Below are 26,644 nucleotides of genomic sequence, written 5' to 3' on the forward strand. Positions count from 1 at the left end.
AAGATGTTCTGTCAATTGTTTAATTTTGTAGAAAAAAAATAAATCACAGACATGCCACAAAACTATCATTTTTCAAAATGTCAACCTTCTGGCTTTAAGAAACAATAAAAAAAGAAACAAATATAATAGTTGTGCTCAGTCACAATTGCTTTTTTAGATCAAAAAATCAAAAAATATGGAATCACTCAAATCTGAGGAAAAAATTATGGAATCACACTGTAATTTGCAGTTTAAAAACAAAACATCTGCAGCAGATTAGATTTGCAAATTATTCTTCAGTTTAAAAAGAGTGCTTACACCTCGGAGAGCTGTTGCACAAAGCAGATTGTCATGAATCATGGTTCCAACACAAGATATGTCAGTTGAAACAAATGAGAGGATTATAAAACTCCTTCAAGAAGATAAATCATTGTGGAATGTCGCAAAAGATGTTGGTTGTTCCCAGTAAGCTGTGTTTAAAATCTGGACCAAGTACAAACAAAATGGGAAGGTTGTAAAAGGGAAGCATACTGGTAGACCAAGTAAGACATCAAAGCATCAAGATAGAAAACTTAAAGCAATATGTCTCGAAAACAGAAAATGAACAACAAAACAAATGAGAAACAAGTGGCCGGAAAGTGGAGTCAATGTCTGTGACTGAACTGTAAGAAATCACCTAAAAGAAATGGGATTTACATACAGAAAAGCCAAACAAAAGCCATCATTAACACCTAAAAAGAAAAGAACAAGGTTAAAGTAGGCTAAAGAAAAGCAATCGTGGATTGTGGGTGACTGGATAAAAGTGATCTTCAGTGATGAATCGCGAATCTGCATTGGGCAAGGTGATGATGCTGGAACTTTTGTTTGGTGTCTGTCCAATGAAATTTATGAAGATAACTGCCTAAAGAAAACATGTTAATTTCCACAGTTGTTGATGATATGGAGATGGTCTTCAATAAATGCCAAAGTCCACATTGAAATTTTGGACGCTTTTCTTATTCCATCAGTTGAAAGGATATTTGGTGATGATGACTTCATTTTTCAAGATGATAATGCATCTTGCCATAGGGCAAAGGACGTGAAAACTTTCCTTCAAGAAAACATAATGTCAATGGCATGGCCTGCAAATAGTCCGGATCTCAATCCATTTGAAAATCTCTGGTGGAAATTGAAGAAAATGGTCAATGACAAGGTTCCAACCTGCAAAGCTGATCTGGCAACAGCAAGAGACAGTTGAAGGCAGATTGATGAAGAATACTTAAGTTAACTCCATGCCTCAGAGAGTTTAAACCATTATAAAAGCCAGAGGTGGTGCAACAAAGTAATAATGGTGCAGTGTTTTCTAATGATTCCATAATTTTTTCCTCAGATTTGAGTGATTCCATATTTTTTTCCTCTACTTGATCTAAAAATAAGCAATTGTGACTGACCACAACTATTATATTTGTTTCTTTTTTTATTGTTTCTTAATGCCAGAGGGTTGACAGTTTGAGAAATGATAGTTTTGTGGCATGTCTGTGATTTATTTTTTTTCTACAAAATTAAACAATTGAAAGAACATCTTCCAAGAGTGGTGATTCCATAATTTTTGCCAGGGGTTGTATATAACAATTTTATTGAACAAGTTGGTTGCATTTGCAAATGCTCATATGAAAAACGACACATTTTAGCTAGATAATACATAAGGCACAGCAATCAAATAGATCAAGTAGTTTGGAATGTATCTGCTACTAAATTTGATTAAGGCTAGATGCTGTTAGGGGTGGGTATCTTTACACACCTCACAATTTCAATTGCCTACTACTAAACTACTCAAAACAGCACAGTTTGAAGTATAGTTCAATGATGAAACTACCATAACTGAACCTGACCCTAAATAAGATGTGTAGTCTTTGTCCACTACCAGTAACATCATCATTCCAGTACAGCAATTAATATTAGTGTTGTAGCACTACAATATAAGCTGTCTATTCAAATTTCATCTACACATCATAGAAGTCAACATGTGCTCCAGACTGATAACCGTCCTCAAGCAGGACTTTAATCAGTTTGCCCACGGACTCTTCGCAGGTCAGCAGGCGGCCCTCTGAGTGCATGTCAACAAAGATTTTTTTCATGCTCTCGTCTGCTGTGTTGGACCTGGCATGGAGATGCATATCCGTGTCCAAGGGTCCTGAAACAAGATTATTTCAGATTAGCTTCCCAAAGTTGGTCACAAGGATAAGGATTACACAAATCTAGTAGATATTTAAAGTGTCTGAGACCAAAGATAAGCCACAATAGCTTCTTTTAGTCCATTACCAAAAGAAAGTTCACATTAATTATGAAAACATAAAAACAACAGCATGCACTTAAACGTAGGAAGATCTGTAATCTTTATGTCAACCTGAGTAGGCCAAATCCCAAATAGCTTTTTACTCTTTACATTCATGCCCAACATAGAATTCAACATAATTTCCTCTACATATTTGCATAGTGTCCTACGTAGCCAATATAAAGTAATTTAGGCTGACAAAAAAATTATTAAAATACAAAAATGGGAATAGAAAGAATTGGCTTAACGCTGCCTTTAAATTTCATGCCATGGTCTTGGTGGGTTCTGGCACTTATGGTAGACCACAACAGCAACCTGAATCTTCAGTGGACATAGGCTTAATGTAACTAAAAAACTAAAGGTTTAAACACATTGCCTGGTCTAATGACTCTTGATTTCTTTTGTCAACCCAGTAGTAGGGTCAGAATTTCAATCCATGAATAATTCAATCCTCCTCCTCATGCTTTTTGTTGTTCTGGAAAAACATGGTGTTCTCACATTTAGAATTAAGAACAGCGTGATCTTATGAGTAGACGCTTTGTGTTAACAATCATTAATTCATGCAGTTTGTGATCCTTGGGCTGCTTGCGTGAAATCCCTCTAATCACGTTGTTAAGTTGTGGATTTAGGCCAACATGTATCTGAATGTGAAGGAAAACTACATGTGGAGTTTTTGGAGTTTACCTGGAGCATAGTTGAGAACCCTGAGGTCAGGTTCTTCTTTAGCCAGCACCTGGAACATCATGTCTCGTGCTGCTTTCCCTGAGCAGTACAGCACCCAGGAGGGAAAAGGTTTCACTACGCACAGTGAACTAATATTTACAGCACGGCGATGTAAACCATCACGGGCTGGAAAAGCCTGTAAGATCCCAGCAGTCAGACACAGAGCCGAGCTCACGTTCAGCGACAGATAGGAGTCCACTTCATCCATGTCCGTGAAGCTTCGTGCATAGCGAGACACATCTCCTAATGAAGCTTTATGAGAGATGATGTAATAACAGATAGAATGAATAGATTGCCTTTATTTGTCATATATACATATACAGGTGTACAGTACAATGAAATTCTTTCTTCGCATATCCCAGCTTGTTTGGAAGCTGTGGTCAGAGCGCAGGGTCAGCCATTGTATGCGCCCCTGGAGCAGATAGGGTTAAGGGCCTTGCTCAGAGGCCCGACAGTGGCTGCATGGCAGAGCTGGGATTCGAACTCTCAACCTTTCAGTTAATAACCCAAAGCCCTACCCACTAGGCCACCACTGTCCCTACTACTAGAAAATAATAATAAATTATTATTGATGTATTAGTTTTGGAGCTTTTAAAATGCTATAAATTAATAGTTAAACAGGATAAATCATTTTCACCAACCAGAACACATTTTATTAGTGCTAAAACATAAAACTAATATTCGCAATGTTTACATTTTATAAGACATTTAATGATGATTAATATTTTATTAATCAACAGTGGTCTAATGTGCCATTACATCACCACAGAGTGTTCAAACTTGTGGGTTCGAATCACAGCAGGGTCACCGACCTGGCCGTCCATCCACAACTGCCCGTGTTGAATAGAGGGAAGGTCGTGTGTGAGCAAGGGTATGTGTGTGTCTCCCAGCGATGCCTCTGTGTTTTTATTTATTTATTTCATTTATTAGGATTTTAACGTCATGTTTTAGGGTAGTTACTCGTTACACAAGATTCATCAATTCACAAGTTCAATGTTCAATCTCCAGTTCACCTCACTCGCATGTCTTTGGACTGTGGGAGGAAACCGGAGCTCCCAGAGGAAACCCACACAGACACGGGGGGAACATGCAAACTCCACACAGAAAGGACCCTGATCACCTCACCTGGGGAACAAACCCAGGACCTTCCTGCTGTGAGGCGACAGTCCTACTTACCGAGTGGGTAGCACCGTCGCCTCACAGCAAGAAGGTCCTGGGTTCGATCCCCAGGTGAGGCAATCAGGGTCCTTTCTGTGTGGAGTTTGCATGTTCCCCCCGTGTCTGTGTGGGTTTCCTCTGGGAGCTCCGGTTTCCTCCCACAGTCCAAAGACATGCAAGTGAGGTGAACTGGAGATACAAAATTATCCGTGACTCTTGTGTAACGAGTAACTACCGTTCCTGACATGAATGTAACCAAAACAGTGTAAAACATGACGTTAAAATTCCAATAAACAAACAAACAAACTTACCGAGTCACCACGTTATTGCAGTCATTTGCATATCAGACCAACAGTGTCCCTGATTAGGATAAACTAATGGAAATTGATTTAATTTGATTAAGAATATGAGACTTGCCGCTCAGGTGGCGCAGCGGTAAAAGTACGCTAGCGCACCAGAGTTGGGTTTCCAGATACATCGTATGGAAACTCGGCTCTACCTTTCCGACTGGGTTGGGCGGCAGTATGAACAACGTTTGGCTGTTGTTCAGGGGCTTAAGGGTAGAGTCGGATCATAGGTCCTCATAACTGGCGCGACTGCGGCCCCTGCTGGTTGATTGACTGCGCCTGCACAGGTCTGAGGAATAACATCGAGGGGGGTGTGACCCTCCGTGCGCAGTGTCTCTCGGTGTATGAACTCGACTCGTGCAGGTGAAAAATGCAGGCTGTACTGATTGCGTGCCGGAGGGGGCGCTAGTCAGTTGAGTGGCGTCCTCAGTCGGCGGCAAAGGGTCGAATCAGGGTAATTGGACATGACTAGAATAGGGATAAAAATTGGGGGAAAAAAGTGGGAAAAAATAGATAATTAAAAAAAAAAAAAAAAAAAAAAAGAATATGAGACTTATCCATCACCTTCCAAAGTATGCAGAAGGTGGATCTGCTGCTCTAAGTTTAGTCTAGTAGTAAAGCAAGCTTGGTTATTTAAACTCCAGTGGTTTAAAGTGTCACTAAATTCAGGATGATGTTACTAAGAATAAACAATATAATGAAACTGACAGTGGATCTCTGACCTGCGTTATTAAACAGTAGGAGATGATCGATATTAGAAGATGGTATCTCTCTGGCAGCTTTCACGACGCTCTCTACTTCAGCTTTCTGCCCCAGATCTGCTGACACACAGCGGACTGTGAGTCCCACATTACCCGCTTCAGACGACGTTAGTTCCTCCTTTAGTTCCAGCAACTTCTCACTTGATCTGGCAACCAGGAGCAGAACAGAACCTGGTTTGACGAGATGTGCGATTTCTCTAGCCAAACTCCGACCGAATCCTTTCGATGCTCCGGTTATAATACAGAGCGCAGTACCGAATCCTCTCTCTGCTGACTGAGCTTCTCCTTCCATGTTGGTTTAATATCGTGCAAGTTTTGAAGTATCAACAGATTTTTTACCCCAAAATGATCTGGGCGTCTGGGAAACCTCCTGAATGTGGACCAATAAGCTGCCGCGACGCCCCTTGTGCAAAATCATACTGTCATCATGATGATTAATATCAGCACACTGCCGCCACCTAGAGGCAAACAGCAGCAACAGCTCAAAATTCGTATGACTGTTTTAACTCACTTAACCGCTTATCCGATCAGGGTCGCCAGGGGTTTGGTGCTGGAATCTATCCCAGCTTTTCAATGGGCGCAAGGCACACAGTAACACCCTGGACAGGGCGCCAGTCCATCGCAGGGCAGACACACATATACACACATACCTGTTTACATTTACATTTGTGGCATTTAGCAGACGCCTTTATCCAAAGCCACTTACAGTACAGTATACAGTCTGAGCAATTGAGGGTTAAGGGCCTTGCTCAAGGGCCCAACAGCAGCAACCTGGCAGTGGTGGGACTTGAACCAGTGACCTTCTGATTACTAGTCCAGTACCTTAACCACTAGGCTACGGCTTGCCCTCTCACCTCGCTTGACCTGTTCACCCGACTGCATGTTTTTGGACTGTGGGAGGAAACCGGAGCTCCCGGAGGAAACCCACGCAGACACGGGGAGAACATGCAAACTCCACACAGAAAGGACCCGGACCGCCGCAGCTGGGGATCGAACCCGTAAGGCACAGAGTAACACCCTGGACGGGGCGCCAGTCCATCGCAGGGGAGACACACACCCATTCACCTATAGGGCAATTCAGTGTCTCCAATTAACATGACTGCATGTCTTTGGGCTGTGGGAGGAAACCGGAGCTCTCGGAGGAGAGAGAACATACAAACTCCACACATAAGGACCCAGACTGCCCCAGCTGGGGATCGAACCTGTAGGGAACAAAGTAACACCCTGGACGGGGCGCCAGTCCATCGCAGGGCAGACACACGTATACACACATATACACACACCTGTTTACCTATTGGGCAATTCAGTGTCTCCAATTAACCTGACTGCTTGTTTTTGGACTGTGGTAGGAAACCGGAGCTCCCGGAAGAGAGAGAGAACATGCAAACTCCACATAGAAAGGACCCGGACCGCTCCGCCTGGTGATCGAAACCAGGACCTTCTTGCTGTGAGGCGACAGTGCTACCCACCGAGCCACCATGCCGCCCCTCGTAAAAGTACTGTTATCACCAAATCTTTCATTTACTGTCACATATGTTTTACTCTTTTATCTAAGAACCTATATCACTATATCATCAAAAGTTCTGTTGACGTGCTAGAAGTCTTACACAAAGAAACAAAAAGAAAGCTTGAGTTTGAAACATTGAGATATATTTTTCAGAACAACTGAAACTACTTTGAGTTTAAGGCCCATGTCATTTTCAGAACATGTACATTATGTGATGGGTATCAATCATCATTCATGTGAAAGTGACAGATCATTGAAAATACATTTGGCAGAACACTGCTTTGCTTTAATACAGTACGACTTTATATTAGTTTTGTGATTAACAACTCGGATTGAGAGCAGCGAATTACAGCAAAGACGAACAAAAGCAAAGTTGCTTTTAAATCGTTCCGCTGACTGTCTCCAAAATATCAGCAAAACACATGAGGCCTAGATATGGCTTTGATAAACAAGAATATAACAGATGTTACTTCAAGGCACCTTGTAAACTGATGCCAAAATAAGTTTTACACACCATCTTAGTCACAAAGCCCAGAAAAGAGTTCTTTAATACACAGATCAGGCATAACATTATGACCACCTCCTTGTTTCTACACTCACTGTCCACTTTATCAGCTCCACTTACCATATAGAAGCACTTTGTAGTTCTACAATTACTGACTTTAGTCCATGTTTCTCTAAATACTTTTTTCAACCTGCTTTTACTGTGTGACAATGACATTTTGGTGGTGTTTTAAATACTGTGTCCACTCCTACCTAGTTGGTCCACCTTTTAGATGTACAGTCGGAGATGATCGCTCATCTATTGCTGCAGTTTGAGTTGGTCATCTTAGAGACCTTCATCAGTGGTCACAGGACGCTGCCCATGGGGCGCTGTTGGCTGGATATTTTTAGTTGGTGGACTATTCTCAGTCCAGCAGTGACAGTGAGGTGATGTGCTGCTGTGTCTGATCCACTTATACCAGCACAACACACACTAACACACCACCACCATGTCAGTGTCCTGCAGTGCTGAGAATCATCCACCACTTAAATAATACCTGCTCTGTAGTGGTCCTGGGAGAGTCCTGACCATTGAGGAACAGCATGAATGCAGGCTAAAAAAGTATGTCGAGAAACAGATGGACTACAGTCAGTAATTGTAAAACTACAAAGTGCTTCTGTATGGTAAGTGGAGCTGATAAAATGGACAGTTAGTGTAGAAACAAGGAGGTGTATAGTAACAGTACTAATACTAATTTAAATAGCAGTTTTGATCAGTTTTGCTTTAAGGACACTTCAAATCACTGATATTGTGGATCTGTGTGTCGTTTTTAAACAAAGCAATTTCAATAACTGGAATACAAGCGTGTTTATTTTTTTTAAAGAGAGAGCGAGGGAGAGATGTACTGAAAGTGGATTTCTTATCTTATAAGCAAAGCTGCCTTCCATTTGAAATAGGTGTGTGCCGTTTTTCCACAGTAAGTGTACACCATATCCAGACAGAACTTGCAGCTGCCACTAAAAGCCTTCATTTCCCCAGTATTATATAATACTACCAGTGCTAAACTGATAAGATATACAACGTTATTACCCTGGCATGTTAGATAGAATCATGGGAATCCTTCAAACCTTACATGTATAATAATAAATGGTTGCACCCCTCATACTGCCCTCAGATACGCTCTTTAAAATAGGACATGGTAGGGGGCATAAAAATCTGTTGATGCTATGTACATTCTGACATTGAAATGCACCAATAACCAAATTGAACAGTGATGCTTTAATGTTTCATATACATTAAATGAACATAACACTAAGGCCTTACACTGAAAAAAGCTTTCATAGAAGGATAGGGGACTAGTTGTGGGTGTACAGTTTGGTAAACTAAATGCTGTCTGGAATGGCATCGTCCTTCCTCTGTGGTCTTGTGGCGGTGTTGATCTGGAAGATGGTGGTAGCCCTGGTTCTCCACTGCTCTTTCTACGATCACCGGATGGCTATGAGACCGATATCGATTAGTTTCTGAATCTTCTGAGCAATAACTGGGTTCTTCAGGTGGCTGTTGGCAAATACAGAAAGAGAAGGCATCAAAATAAAAGCAATCATTTATTTAACTCCAGTAAACTTTGTCGCAAGTCGTACTGTGTCACACCCCAAGACATTCACACCTGGGAGTTGTTTTCTAAAGTGGAAACTTGACCTGTTTCAAGGCTGTTGACTAGGCAGTTGTAGCCTAGTGGTTAAGTTACTGGGTTAGTTATTAAAATGTTGCTGGTTTAAGCCACACCACTACCAGGTTGCCACTGTTGGGCCCTTATTACAGGCACTTAACCCTCAAACACTTGGACAATATACTGTCACAGTACTGTAAGTCGGTTGCCACTGTGTTCCCCTTAATGCTCTTATGAAACGCCCCTAACCCTCAAACACTTGGAGAATATACTCGCTTTGGATAAAAGCATCTGCCTAATGCCAAAAAAGTAATTGTCAACTGATCAGTAGATAAAAGACCAAAGGCAACCGCTTAAACAACAATAAGTGTGTGTGTATATATCTTACTCGCTAAGGGCCTGAGGGTCTTTCTGCATCTGCTCAAGGATCATCCTCATAGCAGGGTCGCTCATGATCTGCTGGACCTCGGGATCAGCCATGGCTCGCCGCTTCACATCCTCCGGGCTATCATTCCTCACAGCCTGACTAACCATGCAGCGCTGCATTCCCTCTGTGGCCTCCTGCATGAATACACACACACATTTTCACATTAGTCTTTACCTTGGTATTGGCAAACATGATGAGGTTGAAAATTTCCGACTTTAGTTTTATACCTTGGAGTTTGAATCCAGTTCCAAAGCTTTTTGGTAAGCATCCATGGCTTTAGAGTAGTCCTTCATTGCCTCCAGTGCTGCTGCCTTACGTGTGTATCCTTTAACTACAAGCAAACAAAATAGTGATTCTGAATCGCTTGGCAAAATAACCCTTGCATTTTTTTCAACAAAAAGTAGTTAGTGTTTAGTTTTTAACGCCATGTCTGCTCTTGAGCCACGTTCATAGCAGGAATATAGCAGGATGAGCCCTTTTTATTCGCTATTCTGTCGTATTTAGTGAAATACGTCTGATGTCTAAGTATGTCTATTATATGTGTTGCTTTAGTTTTGTGTTTCTGTTTATAATGTGTTTGTGCAAGCTGTCGTCAAAGTTAAACATATAGGTTTGCAAGAAAACAGTACCAATATTTATTTATTTATATTAGGGCTGTCAAACGATTAAAATTTTTAATCGCGATTAATCTCAGAATTTCATATAGTTAATCGCGATTAATCGCATAAAAAAAAAAAAATCTGTGTAAATGTTATAGAAAACAAGGATTTTTATGTGAAATGTTACAATTAAAATGGTGAACACATTTTATGCTAAATGTACTGATGTTAAAAACTGCTGGGACAAGAGAAAACTGTAAGGGAGTTTTATTCACTCACATACTAGGCAGTAAATGTCAGATTGTAGTTTAGAATTTCTCCATCAGCAAACATTGTAGATCAGCGGTGCTTTAGGTGGGATAAGGCGTAGTTATTGTAACAGACTTTTCTGTGGTTGTATTGTGACAATGGTTTGATGGCCGTTTCTACACGAAGTGAGTGTGTTTTGACCCTTTGGGGCTTCCATAGTTCATGGACTAACGTGCTTGACTCAGCTTTCCGGTATTTGGTACCTTAACAGAATAAGTTAATAAAAGTGTTCTGCTCCCGACAACTTGTGAATATAGCGTGTATTTATTTCTTTATAAGTGCATCACTACAACGCTCGGTTACATTATGCTAACAAACCGCAAATGAAAAACGGTGGCAAGTCCGACATTAAAACGTTTGTTTTAACATAATGTTAACATAATGTAACCGAGCGTTGTAGTTCTACCAGTCAAGTCTCAACATTAACTAGAATTTGCGTTAACGGCACTATTATTTTTAATCGCGTTAAATTGAAATCGCGTTAATGCGTTATTATCGCGTTAACTTCGACAGCCCTAATTTATATGTATTGTTGTCTTTACTTGGTGTATTTTATGGTGTTTTATTGTAACGTGTGTGGCAGAGTTGACATGTTAGTGGGTTTCTCTAGTGTTCCATTCATTTAGCCATTTGTCCTTGATGTAGATATTTATTGGTGGTTTTAAATCTGTTGAAGGGATTTTGATGTTTGTCATATTTTGTCTTGTCTTGGCCAGCTATCCTGCTATGCCCTGGTTCTTTGTATGCTATTAAGAGTAGGGTGGCCAACAGTACCAATAAAACAGCCTTTGCTAAGTAGTGAACAGAGGTGCAAGGTCAGCTGCCAATGTAGACTTACTGAAGGTGGGCTCCAGTGTGATGCAGTCCTCACAATCCTGTAAAAGACATTAGGATATGATGAGTTCTAAATTTTGTTCATAATATGCCCACATTTATTTTAAAATACTTCATTCAAATTCAACATTTAGGAGAAACTAAAATGTACAGTATCTTATGCTTATTTACACAAGGCACCACAAGGCACCCTATAGGGCAGCGTTTCCCAACCTTTTTTGCACCATGGACCGGTTTCATATAAGATACAATTTCACAATTGCTCACAAACGATGTAAAAATCGCTGCAACGAGACGCTGCTCCTACCTAGGGGTGACAATAACACCCGAAATTTTCTAGTAATCTCTAATAATTCATTTTTTCTGTGTGGCCCGGTAAAAAATAGCCCGCGGACCGGTACTGCCCTAGGGTATAGTACGTTTTTTAAATCAGTGGGGCACCGTGCAATAGAAAAATGGGCTTTACAAATGCTTTTACAAGGCTGAATAGCAAATTTAAAGACATTGCTCAACAGAAATGTTTTTAGGGAACTCAGATGTCACGGTTCGAGAGGAAATGTAATAAAGGAAAATAAACATCATAGCAAGCTTTGTTTTACTTGTTCTGCACATTTAGGGTTGGTTTCCCAGACAGGGATTAAGGCTAGTCCAGGACTACATTTTGCTTTAAATAGAGAATCTCCATTTATACAGGACTACGGGCTCTATCAGTCTCAAAAACAAGTGTTAATCCAAAATTACTTTTTCTGGTAAGTAATGTCCAACAATCTAAAATATGATGGGATAAAAAATGACTAGATTATTCTTCCTGGTACTGGCCAAGAAGAGGCTCAGACTAGCACCTGCCTTTAACTTGCTGACTGACTGCTTCTTTTACTCCATCCGGTGGTGGATTCTCACAGAGCGCCATATGGCATATGGTGAGACACACTAAGCCCCATTTAAATCCCCCACCACTTGTGTTGGCACCCTGTTGTGACCAGATGCAGTGTTCGTAGTTTGCAGTTGCAATTAGAAGCAACCCCAAAAACCATTTTTTCTTTGTCACAGCCCTTTTCACACAGTATTAAATGTGCATTAAAACTTGCACATTTGATTTGAACCTTATTCAGTTATGTCTGAAAGGTTTCCTGTTACAGCGTCTATCTTATAAAACAGGCAGGTAAATACTAAAAATCACAAGATGAAAATAATACACAATATGCACCCAGCCTTGCAGTGAACAAAACACTATCATGTGAAATCCACCTTATAAGCAGGTTTAAACAGTAGAAACAAGCAAGTAGAAACAGGTTCGTGTGTTAAAGTGCGTTAAGCAAAGGAGTCCACACCTACCCTTAAAGACCTGAAGTGGCTGCAGTTTTTTAAACAACCAATTACTAGCACACCTGAATCTACTTGTTTTATCAGTTGTTTTGAAAACCTGCAGTCACACCAGGCCTTTGGGAATCAGTGATAAAGAGATTATGCTTGAGCATTACTGTATTGTTGAGTACCTTGAGGGCCAGTTGGAACTCCAGCAGTTTGGTGTAGCAGGCTGCTCTGTTGCTGAACAGCTTGGCATCATTTGGGTTCCTCTTAATGGCCTCTGTATAGTGCTTCATGGCAAGAGGGTAGTCCCCTACACAACAGTCCCACCATTCATTATTCAATTCATTCATATCATGTTCATAAATATAGATGTGTTTATTTATTATTGGGCAATTATCGACATGGTGCCAATGTAATCCAGACCACATGTGTACTGGTTAAGAGGAAAAGCATTGTGTAATCGTATGTGGCAGGTCACAAAAAACAACTTTGTCTAATTTTGCACCTCTAGTGTTGAGAATCTTCTTTACCAATCAAAGTGAAGCCACAATTCTTTTTTTATTGACCCTATTTAGATGGAATAATCTTAACACACGTATCTAAAGTAAATTAATCTTTCATTCCCGCTGATAGTACTTTGTGACCGTGTTCAAACAGATTAGCCATATTTTACCTCAGTAAAACTACACATTTGATTCAATATCTTTGCATCAGCTCAGGAACTCGTTAGTCAAAAGAGATCTGAACCTGCAGCTACAGATTTGCATAGAACAGGATTAAAACGAGTCTTTAAGCCCCCTCACTCGTACGCACCTATCTGAAAGGCTTCATTGCCCTTGTTCTTCTCCTCTAGTGCCAGTTCTGGGTTGACGTAGGCCAGTTTCTCCTGTTCTTTCAGTATTTTCTCGGCCTGTAAAAAAGACAACACACCAGTTTTTACTGTATGACGGCTCAATTTCAACCAACTGGTTTTTAATTGGGAGATTATGGGTTTATCTTCTATTGTTATTATGTTCGTTTGTTTTTATAATGCCTTGTTGTCACATTTATGATATTCAGTGCATGAATCTGTGTTTTATGCTAGTTGTATTGGTCTTGTCTTATATTATTAAGGAACCTGATTATTATTTCTGTATTATCTTGTGTGAGAGATTCATCTAATGTATTGGGCATATGTAGTCTTTCACTGTTGTACTTTGGGCATTCGTTCAGGGTGTATTTTATGGTAATGGGTGTCTGACATTCTCCGCAAAGTCTGGGGTCTTCTCCTAGTATTAGGTGCTGGTGTGTCAATCTGGAATGGCCTATTCTACATCTAGTGTAGGTAACTTGGTCTGTACATTTTCCATAATGTATTTTTGGTTTATTTCTGACGTTGGGGTGAATCTCAGATAGTTTATTGTTTATTTCTATTGCTATTATGTGTTGTTCTATGTGCCAAACTCACCAGCTGGCACTTCTTCAGCACCTCAGGGGTGCGGTGCTCTGTCAGACTCTTGTTAAGGAATTGAACGGACTCCTTATACTGCTCCTGTTTGAAGTGGGAGTTGCCAATTCTGGCGTAAGCCCTGGAATAGAAGAAAATGAACAACAAAGAAAAAATTATTACTGATGTAGGGTTAACATGGCTTTAAATTATTATGGTTTTACTCACATAATACAAGAACTCCCCTATTAAATAATTTGAATGTAAAATGAAAAGCAAGCACAATTCTTGGGTAGTGCTGTGTTTACTCCTGCACAGGCTCCAAGACAGTTAAATAGTATTTGATAAATAGTCATTTGCATTCAGTGAACTTGTACAGTAAATGAATGCTGCTGCTGTTCATGGACCAAACTGTTTAAGATGTATAAAAAGAATGTCAAGAGTGCAGTCTGAATGATTTCTATACAGAGTGTTCCTGCCATGCGCCCAGTGTTTTCCAGAGAAATCCAGCAATCCTGGGGAGACCCTGACCAGGATAAAGCAGTTGATAAAATACTTAGTATTGAGATTACTCACAGCCATAGTGGCAAGTAGGCATATGTCTATTAAATATGCATAATTGAAATGAAAATGATTGGTTGAGGGTGTATGGTGTAGGGGATGGCCGAAGCCCCGTAACGAACTAGCCCACTGTCTGCCCAGTGTTTCCGAAGGCACCTGACCCGCTGCGACAATGACCAGGATAAAGCGGTGGATGAAAATGAAGTAACTGTGAGTTTGAAAGTTACACTGTGTAAACACACTTACTTGGCAATTTGTCTGTAATCCTCACGATTCTCTCTGCCCACCTCAATAGCTTTTTCACAAAGCTCTCTACATTTGTCAAACTCTCCTTTTTCAAAGAACACAGCTAGAAAGAAACAGACGTGGGTAAACGTACAAAGACTTTTTAAATAACCACACCACTTTCTATTCCAGTTTTTTCTTTGTCTGATACAACCCACTTACTGTCAGAGCCACTTCTGTATAAGCCTTTGATTAAACTTACACGTGAGTGAGTCAAGCTGCTTAAATGTGTTGGAGGTTTACATTCTGTTATACAAGTACTTAATAATACCTTTCTTACTGATGGGATGGTACCCACAAGGATACATATTCCGTAACTTAAAGTGGGAACATTCTGGACTTTGTACTCATGCCCAAGTAAATGGTACAAAATATGTACTATATGTGGGCAGGGGTAGCTTAGTAGTTAAGGTACTGGACTTGAAATCAAAAGGTTGCTGGTTAAATCCCCACCACTGCCAAGTTGCCACTGCTGGGCCATTGAAGAAGGCCATTTATCCCTTTATCCAACTGCCTGCCTTATATTCACTCACAATTTGAAGTTGCTCTGGATAAAAGCTGTAGATGCACATTAGTGAACTACTGTCCCAAATACTGTTTAGAAGTGAATACATTTGAAGGTACCGTAGCACTTTATTCCAATTCCACCCTGGGTTTGTCCCAATAAATACAATCAAATGTATAAACTATTATTATCTTGGATTGTTTAGGGTTCTATGGTGATCATTCTGTGCTTTGGCAGGGTCAATTCCAGTCTGTGTGCTCCTGTAATTTTAAAATTACTTCTGGAGATGAATGACAATTGGTCCACACCACTAAGCTTCAGCAAATCAATTGTTTAAGGTCAACGGTTTTAGCGATTGGGTGACATCACAGTCTTGCATCCCAATCTTAGCAGTGCCAATAGTCTGTTTGAGCACTGAGGCACAATTGGTCATGTCAGAGAGGTTGAAGGGGGAATTATCTTGTCACTGCAACGGATATGACAAAGCATTGTACATTCAGCAAGCTCTCAAAGCTTACAGAATCTGAGTAGTACAGGTAGTATGTGCACCAATTAAAAGAAAGGTAGTAGCATTTATATGAACAGTGTGTGTCTGTGTATTTAGAATGCATACCGGCCTGATTGGACAGATAGGTCATGTTGGTTGGGTCGTGTTTGCATGCCTCCTCATAGTGTTTGAGTGCAGTCTCAAAGTCCTTCTGCTTGTACGCTGTGTTTCCGAGCCCTTTCTCCTTCAGCGCCTGCAAGAAAGAAATTAGGCTTCATCAAAAAGTTATTTCATCCAAACAGTCATTAAACCTGAACCTGCAGACGAGATACTAAAATGTGCCTTAAAAAAGCAAGCGGTTTTATGTGTGTCTAGTACAGCACAGATTGTGCTGTAGACAATAGAAAAGCTTTAGTCACAAAGACTAAACTAAAGACTCTCATATGACAATAATGCTTTAAATAGGGATGTAAGGATAGACACTTCTAAATAGGGTTCCCTACATCACAGCATGCACGACATAATACAATAAGAACTTAACTACCTGTAAAGTTACCTACTTGAAATAATGTGATTACCACCAGCTGCTTTACTTTGCTCAGTTTACCCGGTTAGTTTTCACTTCATCGTAACCACTCGTAAGAAGTTGGTATATGTAAATATTAACACAAACGAAGTTCATCATATCACAGCTAATAATTTAAACCACCTAAAGCTAAAAGCCTATTCCTGTTTTTTACCAAACGCTTGTTCTCTGGGAGGTCTTCCTCCTTGGGAGGGGGTGGGGCTGTCCCTTTGGGTTTCGGAGGCGGTGGTGGAGTCGGCTCCTCTTCTTCGTCCATGCCGGCCAGGTCAAAACCGAGCAGCACTGATAGGGTTGTCATTACTCGTGGGTCCTGCAACCTCCTACAAAAAAAGAAAGGGGGGAAAATTATCACAGAAAACTGGAACTAAAAGTGTTTGGTTTGGTGTTTAACGCCATGTCTGCCCTTTGGGCCATGTTCATGGCAGAAAACGTTGTGATCTGTCTTTTATTTGCTTATTCCGTTTGACTTTGTTTGAGGGAAGTTGTGTCTGTTGTCTATGTATGTCCATTTATATGTGTTACTTCAGTTTTGTTACTGACAGGAATTTTAGGTGTGTTGTTGCTTTTGTATTGGTAAATAATTCCTTTATGGTTTTTGCTGGTAAGATCTGTTGTCTTATGGTAATAAATGATACATTCCAGCATTAAATTTTATTGTAATCTGTGTTTGGCATGGTGCGCAATATGGGACAGCTTCGCCTTTTATCAGGTACATGTGTGTTAATCTAGTGTGTCCAATACGGCATCTTGTGTACACTGTCTGGTCCCAGCGGTTTTCAAGGTAGGTCTGCATTTTTTCCCCAATAGTGGGATTAGCTTTGCATAGTTCATTATTCTGGTGTGTGTTCCATTCGTTTTGCCATCTGTCCTTGATATATGAGTTCATTATAGGTTTGCTGTCCACTGGTGGGATCTGGTAAGTTGAATCCGGTATGCATGTGGCTTTTTTTTTGCTGCCTGATCTGCTCTATCATTGCCCAGGAGCACGCAGTGCCCTGGTAGTACTAAAGTAGTATGAAAGTGTATGCTTGACGGGATTAGCAGATAGCAGCGCACAAAGAATTTAAAGGGTAAAAGGACTAATGAGAAAAGTTAGAAATCCTTTTTCCTTTAGCCTGGAGGAGACGACGACAAGCATGATGGGTCAGAACACAACCCAAACAGTGAGACACTGAAACAGAGATCACTTACGTGCCGAGTTCGGATGGTTTCTGGCGAAGCTGTTCAAGCAGCTCTTTGTAACTGGGGTCAGCCAGCAGGGCTCGGGTACGGGAGTCTGCCTCTAGCTTCTCATACAGATTAGGAATGGAAAAGGGGTTCATCATTTTCTTCTCTAGAATGAGGACGCAATAAATACATAAAATATTACTGAAGAGCAAAACTTCCTGGGGCTAATAAACTAAGAATCAGAGACTCAAAACACAACCCGAAAAAAACTGTATTCATTGCTAATAACTTGAAATGCACTCTGTCTAAACTAGAGACAGGATGTACTTTTTCTTATCCAGGACTGAATGTACAAGTTCAACATTTACAGTCTAACTAAACTTCAAAACGTCTTCAAAAGCTAATTAGTGGCTGTTTCTGACTCTTCTTGGCTGCTCTTCTGAAGAAACATCTGTTCATTTGAACCAATCTTCAAACAGAACTGATTTCCAAAGCACTTGGACGAAGAATGACGGAGGCAATAAATGACTCAATGCTAGGTATTTTCCACAACACAGCACCACTGTTCTGTGTGCAAAATTGAGGTAAAAAGACACTGTACACCAACGACATCCCAACTATGAAGCATCAAACAAACATGCATTGAACTGGTTTCTCCCAGTTGTGCAAATCTGACCATTAAATACAGAAAAGGTATAGCTGCAAGGAGCTACTACCAAGTATTCAATAGAAGCATTTCCATTCTGAATTATTAATCAGAATATTCAATAAAGATACAGTACGAACAGTACATTTGTGGGTGGTTACATATTCTTAGTCTAGGCAATTTACCTAACTATCACCCCCAACGGTTCTTAAAATGTCTTACATATGACAAACCCAGAAGCAAAAACCACCTGTTGCTAGTCGAGTATAGTATCTATATACCTGCTAGACGTGCTTCAATGTTCTGAAGCCCTTCCTTTAGTTGCTGGTTAGAAGGCTCTTGTCTGAGACCTTCCTGGTAGGTTGCTTTGGCATCTTCAAACTTCCCCAGAAACTCCAAGGCTGCAGCCTTTCGTGAGTAACCCTGAAAAGAAACCACAATGAAGTCCCTGTTGTATTAAAAGTAGCTAATTGGAAGGAGGAATTGCTCTGAAAGATTAACAGGTAAAAAAACCGATTTGGCTACAACACACCAACAGTATGTAGTGCTATACATCCATTTCTGGTGTATTAGTTTGACAAATTAGTTTGTATGGTGATATGCAATTTTTTTTCCATTCCCAAAATCACGCCTGCCAGACTTGTGGTGCAACTGGACATACTGACATACTGCGTCTTGGTTGCTGTATTTACAGGCTCTGCTGGCTGGTCGATGGCATCTGCACTGTGTATAGTGATAATGATCCCTGTGTATACCTGTCTTATGCAGGTGAAAAGAAGCGGTTGGCTACTACACGTGATGGAGGGGGAATGCGTTAGCGGGGGGTGACAAGCTACACGGTTCTGTGTGGCACGCAGACGCAGATTGGACACGTCGGAGGGGGTGTGCGCGGTAATCCGGCTATCCTTGGTCACATCAGAGGTTGTGGAAGCGGCAGTGGATTCATAATTAGGAATCGAAATCCAGAAAACATTTTTGTCACGTCATCCTTAGAAAATATGTATCCTTGTTTTTTTTGCACTTATTTTTACTTCATCTTGAACCAAGTTTTAAAACAGAGAAAAGGACAAAAGTTTAAAAGAGAAAAGGACAATCTTTAAAGAATTGGCGGCATCATTTACCTTGCCCCAGTCTGGCTTGATCTTAATGGTCTGGCAGGCATCCTTCAGGGCGTTCTCGTAATCGCCTTTCTTGGCATAGGCAGCAGATCGGTTGCTGAAGAGGACATGGTTGTTTGGGTCTATTGCCAGAGCCTCGGTGTAGCAGCGAACCGCCTCATCAATCTTCCCTGCGCTCAGCGCCTTATTGCCCTGGTCTTTTAGCTGAGATACCTGAGGAAAGAGAGTCGCACCGTTATTATAGTGCACCATTATTAAAACAAACATAAGCTTAGTTGTAGGGGCTGTAGTTTTGCCTTGTGAAGTAAAGAAGAAAATTTCCTTTCAGCCCTTGCCAAGGTTTGTTTGCTTAATTCTTAACGCCATGTCAGCTTCTATGGCTATTATCATTGCTAGATAATAGATTCTGTACTTGTGTGTATAGTGTTTAGATAGTGTGACTATAAGGGAGTAGAGTTTAATTGTTTCGTCATATCTTATATGGGGGTTTTAAGTCCTTGTAGTTGTTTGTGTGGTAGAATTTTGTTCAGGTGGTGGGTGTCATCTTTTGGCCTGAATAGAGGATGCACTTGATAGAAGTTCTTGATCCACAGAGGGGGCAAGTGGGGGCCTGGTCTCCTTTTAGCAAGTAGGTATGGGTGACTTTGGTGTGTCCTATGCGGCATATTGTGTAGATAATTTGTTCCCATCGTTTTTTGGGGGTATTGAGCTCTATCCTTTTTTATGGTAGGGTGGATCTCAGAGTTTCCATTCGTTTTGCCAAGCTGCTGTGGTAGATTTGGCGTTCATCATTAATCTGAGATCGGATGGCGGGTAGCATTGCCAAGGTAAAACAGGACCAGGACGGCCAGCATTAAGATTGATGGATACAGCAAGAAGGACAGTGAATACGAAACAGAAAACCGGGCATTCTAGAGAAACTCTTTCCATATGGTGACCATATTCTACCAGTATGGAAGAATAAAGCATAACACATACCTACGTAAACACACAAATTAGATCATATGCACTTCATAGGGCATCTGAACACGAATGGAGGACAGCAATGACTATTGTGTATACATGAGCTTACAGATTCCCAAGCCTCAGTAATCAAGGAATAGAGGAACTCCATCCTTCCCACTCAGATAACAATGCATAATCAGACTCAGTAAGATTTAACCCTATTTCCTTGACACTTATGGGTTATACTCAATATTTAAACAATAATAAAAAATAGACTGATGGCAAATCAGGAGCCACACTGGTGCTTCAGCCAAGTTTCAACAGTCTGCTATTAATTACCGAACATGATGGGCATTTTATGTGCTATTCACAAAAATACACTTGCCAAAATTGTTCAAGCAGTGCCACTTATGGGACAAACCAATGACCCAAGTCAGGACAAGCTAAAGACGATACCAGACAGCCTGCACTTGCAGTGCATCCTCTTAAAATAGGCCCCAAAAAGAATGCAAGCTACTCAGTGTTTCTTAGATCACACAAAGAGATTCTATAGAAATTTGTTCCAACATCCTACCACAGCCTCCATGTGACGGGCAACATGGAGTTTATTTGGCAGATGCTGAGAAACTCTTGCACTGCAATTTAAACAGGTCGGATACATTGACATCAGCCTGCAGACCTTACAGTGCCTTTTAACCTAATATATTTGATAGCCACCCATCACTGGGTCTCGAACATGAGCTACAACAGGTGCTTAATGCAAACAACAAAGTGTGCGCGCAAGCTGTTACGTTTCAGAGCCAAATGCTGTTCTACACCTGTTCTATCTGGTACAAAAATGTCACTAACAGCTGATTATTGACAGCAGACAAATTCTAGCTAGCAAATATGTAAACTAAGGGCATCACAAAAAACAGAAGTGAGTAATGTTTTATTAAAGCTCGTTACTACCAGGCAGACTTACAAAAATGATAATTAAAAATGATTAATGAAATACTACAGCAGTTTAACCAGTGTTAAGTGACGTCAAGTTAATTCTGACTCCTGGTGACCACATGGATAGCATTTCTCCAAAACATCCTGTCTTCTGGCTTCTTAATGGCTAATTCATTGATCATCTTGCTGACCCGACTCTTTCTCTTTAAACTTCAACTCTTCCTAACATAATTGTATTTTCCCATGAATCAATTCTTCTCATAATGTGTCCAAAATAAGAAAGGTTCTGTTTGGTTATCTGGGCTTCGTGTGAGAGGTTAGGCTTGATTTAGTAAGAGAGTGCATTTGTTTTTTTGTTTTTTTTTGCTGTTCAGGGTGCCCTCAAAATGCTTCGCCAGCACCAAAGTAAAGGCATCAATATTCTTTCCGTCCTGCTTTTTTATTGTACAGCTTTCACATTTACAAAGAACCACAGGGAAGAGCGTAGAAGACAGTCCAGGTCTTTTTTTTTTTTTTTTTGGAAGGACAAATCTATAAATCTGAAGATCTTCTGCTCTCGATCCACCACTCCAATATGGATTTAAACAGTTTTAAGCTTTCATTGAATTTTTTTCTTTACAAGTAGCTTGCTTTTATGTAATGCAGGAATTTTCCATTGTTAACAGTTATGACAGCACATAGTGACTTGCATATACTGTGGTATAGCAATCACTGATTAAAAGAATCAGGGACAACCTTAGTTTGCACTGCTTTATCATCACTGGACATAAATCATCTGAACTAGAGCTTTAGAACTGACATGCCTTCTACCATGTACTGTTTAATACTGACGCACATCCATCTTTATGCATGGAGAAAACAAACTGCAGCAGACCATCATATTTACCTCTAGGTGGAAAAGCATACATATTATAGTTAAGGTTTATAGCTCACTGTATGGTTACCTGTCAGGTTACTATGTCCCATGCATCAAAAACATTATCATCAACAAATGAAGGGGGCTTAGAAATGCAGCTAAAAGCTTCTGTATTTACTGGTCCGACTGGTAAAACCAATCAAAAATGTAAAATATGGACAGAATTTTTAGGACAGTGGTAGCTGAGTGGTTAAGGCCAGGTCAAGTAATTGGAAGGTTGCATGTTCTAGCCCCAACTCTGCTAGGCTGCCACTGCTGGGCATTTAACAAGGTCTTTAACTCTTAATTGCTTGGACTGTATTCATTCATTCAGTTGTACAGTGCTTTGGATAAAAATGTCTGCTAAATGCCATAAACGTGAATGTAAAAATACCATGACCTTATATTATAGGGCTTGGGAATGAACCTGAACAGAACCGTAAAGAGCCGAGCTGGAGTTTTGGGCTCAGATGCTATAAGGGCTAACACTATCTGGAAACAATTAGCAATCACAATTAATTAGATAAGAATTCATCCAATTTGGGCATGCTCTTTTAATTTCCTGCAATTTTATTTTTCTTTATTGTGGTTTAAGTGTATATCCTTACACTTAAGGTCAGTTTCATAGTGTATAATTTGAAAGTAGATGTGAAAGTAGTGACACTAATAAAGTGAAGAAGTCAATACTACAGGTTTTATGGGCGCCCAGGTGGCGAAGCGAGATATTCCGCTAGCACACCAGCGCCGAGATTCTGAACTCCTCGGTTCGAAACTCTGCGTTGCCACCTGTCGGCTGTGCGCCATTTGGCGCGCGTAATTGGCAGTGCCTGCAGCGAGGGATGACTGGACTATGTGGGTGGGGTCTCAAACGCTGTGTAAGGACCCTGATTGGCAGATAGAGAGGCGCCTGTGCAGAACGCATAGGTGAAAAAGGGTCCGCTAAGGGCTGTGCAGCGGGTCGGAGGAGGCATGAGCAGCAGTATACCCACTTCGACTGCCATCAGGGATCCAGAGCAGCGGAAGACAGATTGACTACGGTAAACGGTAAAAATGCATAAAGAAAAGAAAAAAAACACACTACAGGTTTTTATGGCTTTTGTTTAATGTGTGTGTAACATATGTAAATCCAGCACACAGTTACTTTTAATGGCATGATTATTAAAATCTGGACAACTGTGGGAATTTGTGCCAAACAAGATATAGCTCACATATACATACAGGAGGGTACAAAAAAGCAGCATGGCCACATGATTACCAATGAACCATCTAACAAACCGACTCAAGTTCATTAACACCATGCTGTGATGTCCATTCCCAAGCCTTACTGCACGGTGTACTGTTCCCTGATGAGTAACAGTGTTACATACACCAGGCCACATTTGCTTTAATTCGAATCTGCATGGCTGATTAGACAAACTGTAGCTCTAATTTAAAAAATGTACGGAATATGGTGAAGTTAAGAGTCTGTAAAAGTGTACGGGACACCATGGCCTTAGTCTAGATCCAGGTTAAAATACATTTTAATAATATTGCAAAGCGTGTTTACTCTTTTCTACACGACCGTGAAGTTCAACTGTCACTCCTGAGTGATGTACGGAACACCGTGACTATGATCTGTTATTTCCATTAGCTGGGCATGAATATAACAGGACCAAACCAAGGTCTTAATTTAATGCTGGCTTTAATTTAAGTTAACACTACACGTATATAAACTACGTTTAAAGTCAGAATGTTTTAATTTTCTTCTTTTATTAGCTTCCTCTGCAAGTGTTCTGCAAGCTAATTAGCACCGTAGCTAACAATGATTACTACTGCAGTGCCGGGGAAACAAGCTAATGTTAGCTAGGTGGTTTTACTGCCCAACTTGTCTACATTATAAAAAATAACTAATGAAAGACCACTCAGTAAATAATGACATATATTTGCGCAAATGTAATTAAATATTGTATTATTTAGAAATGTAGCTAAGTTGTGGTACTCACGTTCTCCATGTTTTGACCATGAGGTTCCAGAACCTACTGTGAGACGACAGTTCCGATGCTCCGCCCACCTCGCAAAATATGCGTATCGAAATTATGGTTGCCAAGTTTAATCCTAGAAACCTACCTCTTATAGATTTTTAAACTTTAAAATGCGTCTGTAATGTAATGTTTATAATAAAACATTTTTCTAAATAAAATTAACTCTAGATATTGTATAACAAGTCGCTTCGATACAGGTTTATACTCGATTAAAGTGCTATACATTCTCTTCACATTGTGCGTGTGTTCATTTTGGCAACCCACAATATATAGGTGGAGAGAAGCGACTTTTCTCAGCGCCTCTAAAGCGAATTCTTATCTCATTGGTCAGTTATTTCATACTGTGAGCTTTAGACCAATCAGAAGACAAAGCGGTGATTTTGAGGTGAGAAAAGTATGCGCTAGAAGCGTACACGTTCTGGAAAGCTCGACATCTTTCGTGAATGTGTAAAAAAGACTCCAGGGCGTCGTTGACGCAGTGAGACTGTCAGCATTTCTTAAGCCTTAAATAATAGAGATTTTACTTATAATTTTATTTTATAACATTAACCACTTAAACACACGTGGAATATGGAAGAATGAACAATTACAATAATGCATGTTTTGATGATGCATGTCTCATCCATTATAACTAGCCTTGGACAGTAACAACAGCAAATATTTCCAACATGTTTATCTGTACAGAAAACCTGTTTACTGTAAATTTAGATTAAAAAAGGGCAGTTAGATTAATAACAATTAGATTTATTTTGTTTGTTCGTTTTTTTCACACAACATGGTGTCCTTTGGGCATAGTAACACCCCATAAAACCCCTCTAAAAGTATATTTATCTACCAATGAATTATATGACTAATGGATTTTAAAATAATCTAATTAATTGATTAATTATTTTTATTTATTGTTTACAGTTCATACTTCTTAGGGTCATGGTGTGTCCAACGTAACCGTAAGAAAACTTTGTGCTCATCAGAAGCAATAATCAAACCCAGGTCCACAGGTCTCATGCTGGTGAGCAGCACCCACTCTTTGCCATTGTGCCACCATTATTTCTTTCTATTTTAAAACTTGAACATACAGTGACATAAATGACAGTATAATTAAAGTTTTCTGCCACATATTCCACCCCTGTAACATTTCTACTTACTAAAATTACTATTATCTATTTCATATGACATTGAGGAAATAATATAGTTCAAAGAACTGTATGGATCAAAATGTATCCTTTTTACATTTACATTTACATTTACATTTTCAGCATTTAGCAGACGCTTTTATCCAAAGCGACTTGCACAATGAGCTGAACACAATGAGCAATTGAGGGTTAAGGGCCTTGCTCAGGGACCCAACAGTGGCAACTTGGTGGTGGCGGGGCTTGAACCGGCAACTTTGTGTTTACTAGTCCAGTACCTTAACCACTGAGCTATCACTGGCAAATTAAAATTTTTAAATTTAAACCTGCTTCTCTGAGGCTAAAAATTATTCATTTATTTTTGGCTTGCTTTTTAAAGTGAGAGAAAACCCCCTCAGAATACACTTATAGTACACAAATAGTACATTGCAAACTTAACATGGAAAGTAACTTGCAGTCAAGAATCAAACTAAGGACTGAGGACCTGTACTATCGACTCACATGACTATTAATGTGCATGGTGGACCATTTGGGCACCTGACTGCCACAATGATACTAAAAACTAGCTAATGAAGGATAATTATATAGTTATTTAAAGCATATGAGCAAAGGTAAATGGATGTAAATCTCTCTGTAAGGCTCTTTTCCTTATGGTGCTCCAGCTATGGTTATTAGGTGCACTGTTGCTGACTTTTAGGTGGCTCTCCTGATAGTCAGCTGTTTTGTCTATTGGTTTTGTCTATTGGTAGGATGTTGTAATATTTATAAGCATTAGATTAACTGCATATAAAGTGTGTACTAGTGATTATGTAGTCTGTTTTATTTTGCCAGGGAACTGACCTACACATTCTCTTAGGTATTTATTTAAAGACAATATTTACACTAATACTACATAGATTATTTTTGGATCATGATGTGAAAGCAGTAGTGTGGCATGATGTTTTACTGCTAGATGGGATGCAAATAATGTTCTGAATAAATGTAGTTTTTAGCAAATATATAACATAATATATAACATTCTTTGGTTTCGCTCTGTTCTGATGTTAAATCTGCCATTTAATTTACTGTAAGTGTCAGATTTTCACAAAATGCTTCTACAACTGTGTCTAGCCCCTAAAGCCACGTTTGCTTACGGCCACATGTCAGTTCTGTCTAAAAACATAACAGAATTAGCTAAAGGGCAGTTTTTTTTATTGCCACAAGAATGCCATTTTTAAGCTGTGTGTTGACTGATGTGATGCAAAGCACAGAACTAGGCACGCCAGACTTACTTATACAGCTCGGTTCTGGTAATGATAATAAAAACCACACTGATTAGCCACAACATTAGAGCCTCTTCCCAAAAATGTGCATGGTCATGCCTCTTTTAAAACAAATGCACATGTTACATTCGAGATATATTAAATGTTGATGATGAGGTGAATGTGCCATAACACACAGTCGATCAAACCCTTCTTCTATAAGACTGCAGAGTTCTCCTGCCCACTGTCAAAAGCGCTCACAGTGGGCATCGG

General features: G+C 40.0%; 2 protein-coding genes across 2 annotated transcripts; both read right to left on the minus strand.

Moving 5' to 3' along the window:
- Positions 1-1,564: 1,564 nt before the first annotated feature.
- Positions 1,565-5,623, minus strand: spra (sepiapterin reductase a). The gene is made up of 3 exons (XM_062988586.1): positions 5,244-5,623; positions 2,978-3,268; positions 1,565-2,152 (listed from the first exon to the last, which is right to left on the minus strand). The coding sequence occupies exons 1-3, from the start codon at positions 5,572-5,574 to the stop codon at positions 1,962-1,964; spliced, it is 813 nt and encodes a 270-aa protein (XP_062844656.1). The 5' UTR covers positions 5,575-5,623; the 3' UTR covers positions 1,565-1,961.
- A 2,909-nt stretch (positions 5,624-8,532) lies between these two features.
- Positions 8,533-24,042, minus strand: stip1 (stress-induced phosphoprotein 1). Its single transcript, XM_062988646.1, has 14 exons — positions 23,962-24,042; positions 19,207-19,416; positions 18,367-18,508; positions 17,464-17,605; positions 16,427-16,592; positions 15,813-15,939; positions 14,656-14,758; positions 13,870-13,990; positions 13,236-13,332; positions 12,608-12,732; positions 11,116-11,152; positions 9,597-9,700; positions 9,331-9,503; positions 8,533-8,830 (listed from the first exon to the last, which is right to left on the minus strand). Exons 1-14 carry the CDS (start codon positions 23,968-23,970, stop codon positions 8,758-8,760), a joined length of 1,629 nt encoding a protein of 542 aa, XP_062844716.1. The 5' UTR covers positions 23,971-24,042; the 3' UTR covers positions 8,533-8,757.
- Between the last annotated feature and the right edge of the window lie 2,602 nt (positions 24,043-26,644).

Source organism: Trichomycterus rosablanca, chromosome 26 (genome assembly GCF_030014385.1).
Source record: "Trichomycterus rosablanca isolate fTriRos1 chromosome 26, fTriRos1.hap1, whole genome shotgun sequence".
Taxonomy (NCBI): Eukaryota; Metazoa; Chordata; class Actinopteri; order Siluriformes; family Trichomycteridae; genus Trichomycterus; species Trichomycterus rosablanca.

Excerpts from the sequence above, each read along its gene's own strand:
- spra (XM_062988586.1), bottom strand. The coding sequence starts at position 5,574 with ATGGAAGGAGAAGCTCAGTCAGCAGAGAGAGGATTCGGTACTGCGCTC. Across the intron at positions 3,269-5,243 it reads CCTACTGTTTAATAACGCAG|CTTCATTAGGAGATGTGTCT; the intron begins GTCAGAGATCCA and ends TCTCTCATAAAG. Across the intron at positions 2,153-2,977 it reads GGTTCTCAACTATGCTCCAG|GACCCTTGGACACGGATATG; the intron begins GTAAACTCCAAA and ends ATCTTGTTTCAG.
- stip1 (XM_062988646.1), bottom strand. Across the intron at positions 12,733-13,235 it reads CAATGAAGCCTTTCAGATAG|GGGACTACCCTCTTGCCATG; the intron begins GTGCGTACGAGT and ends ACTGTTGTGTAG. Across the intron at positions 9,701-11,115 it reads CACACTGGAGCCCACCTTCA|TTAAAGGATACACACGTAAG; the intron begins GTAAGTCTACAT and ends GTTTGCTTGTAG.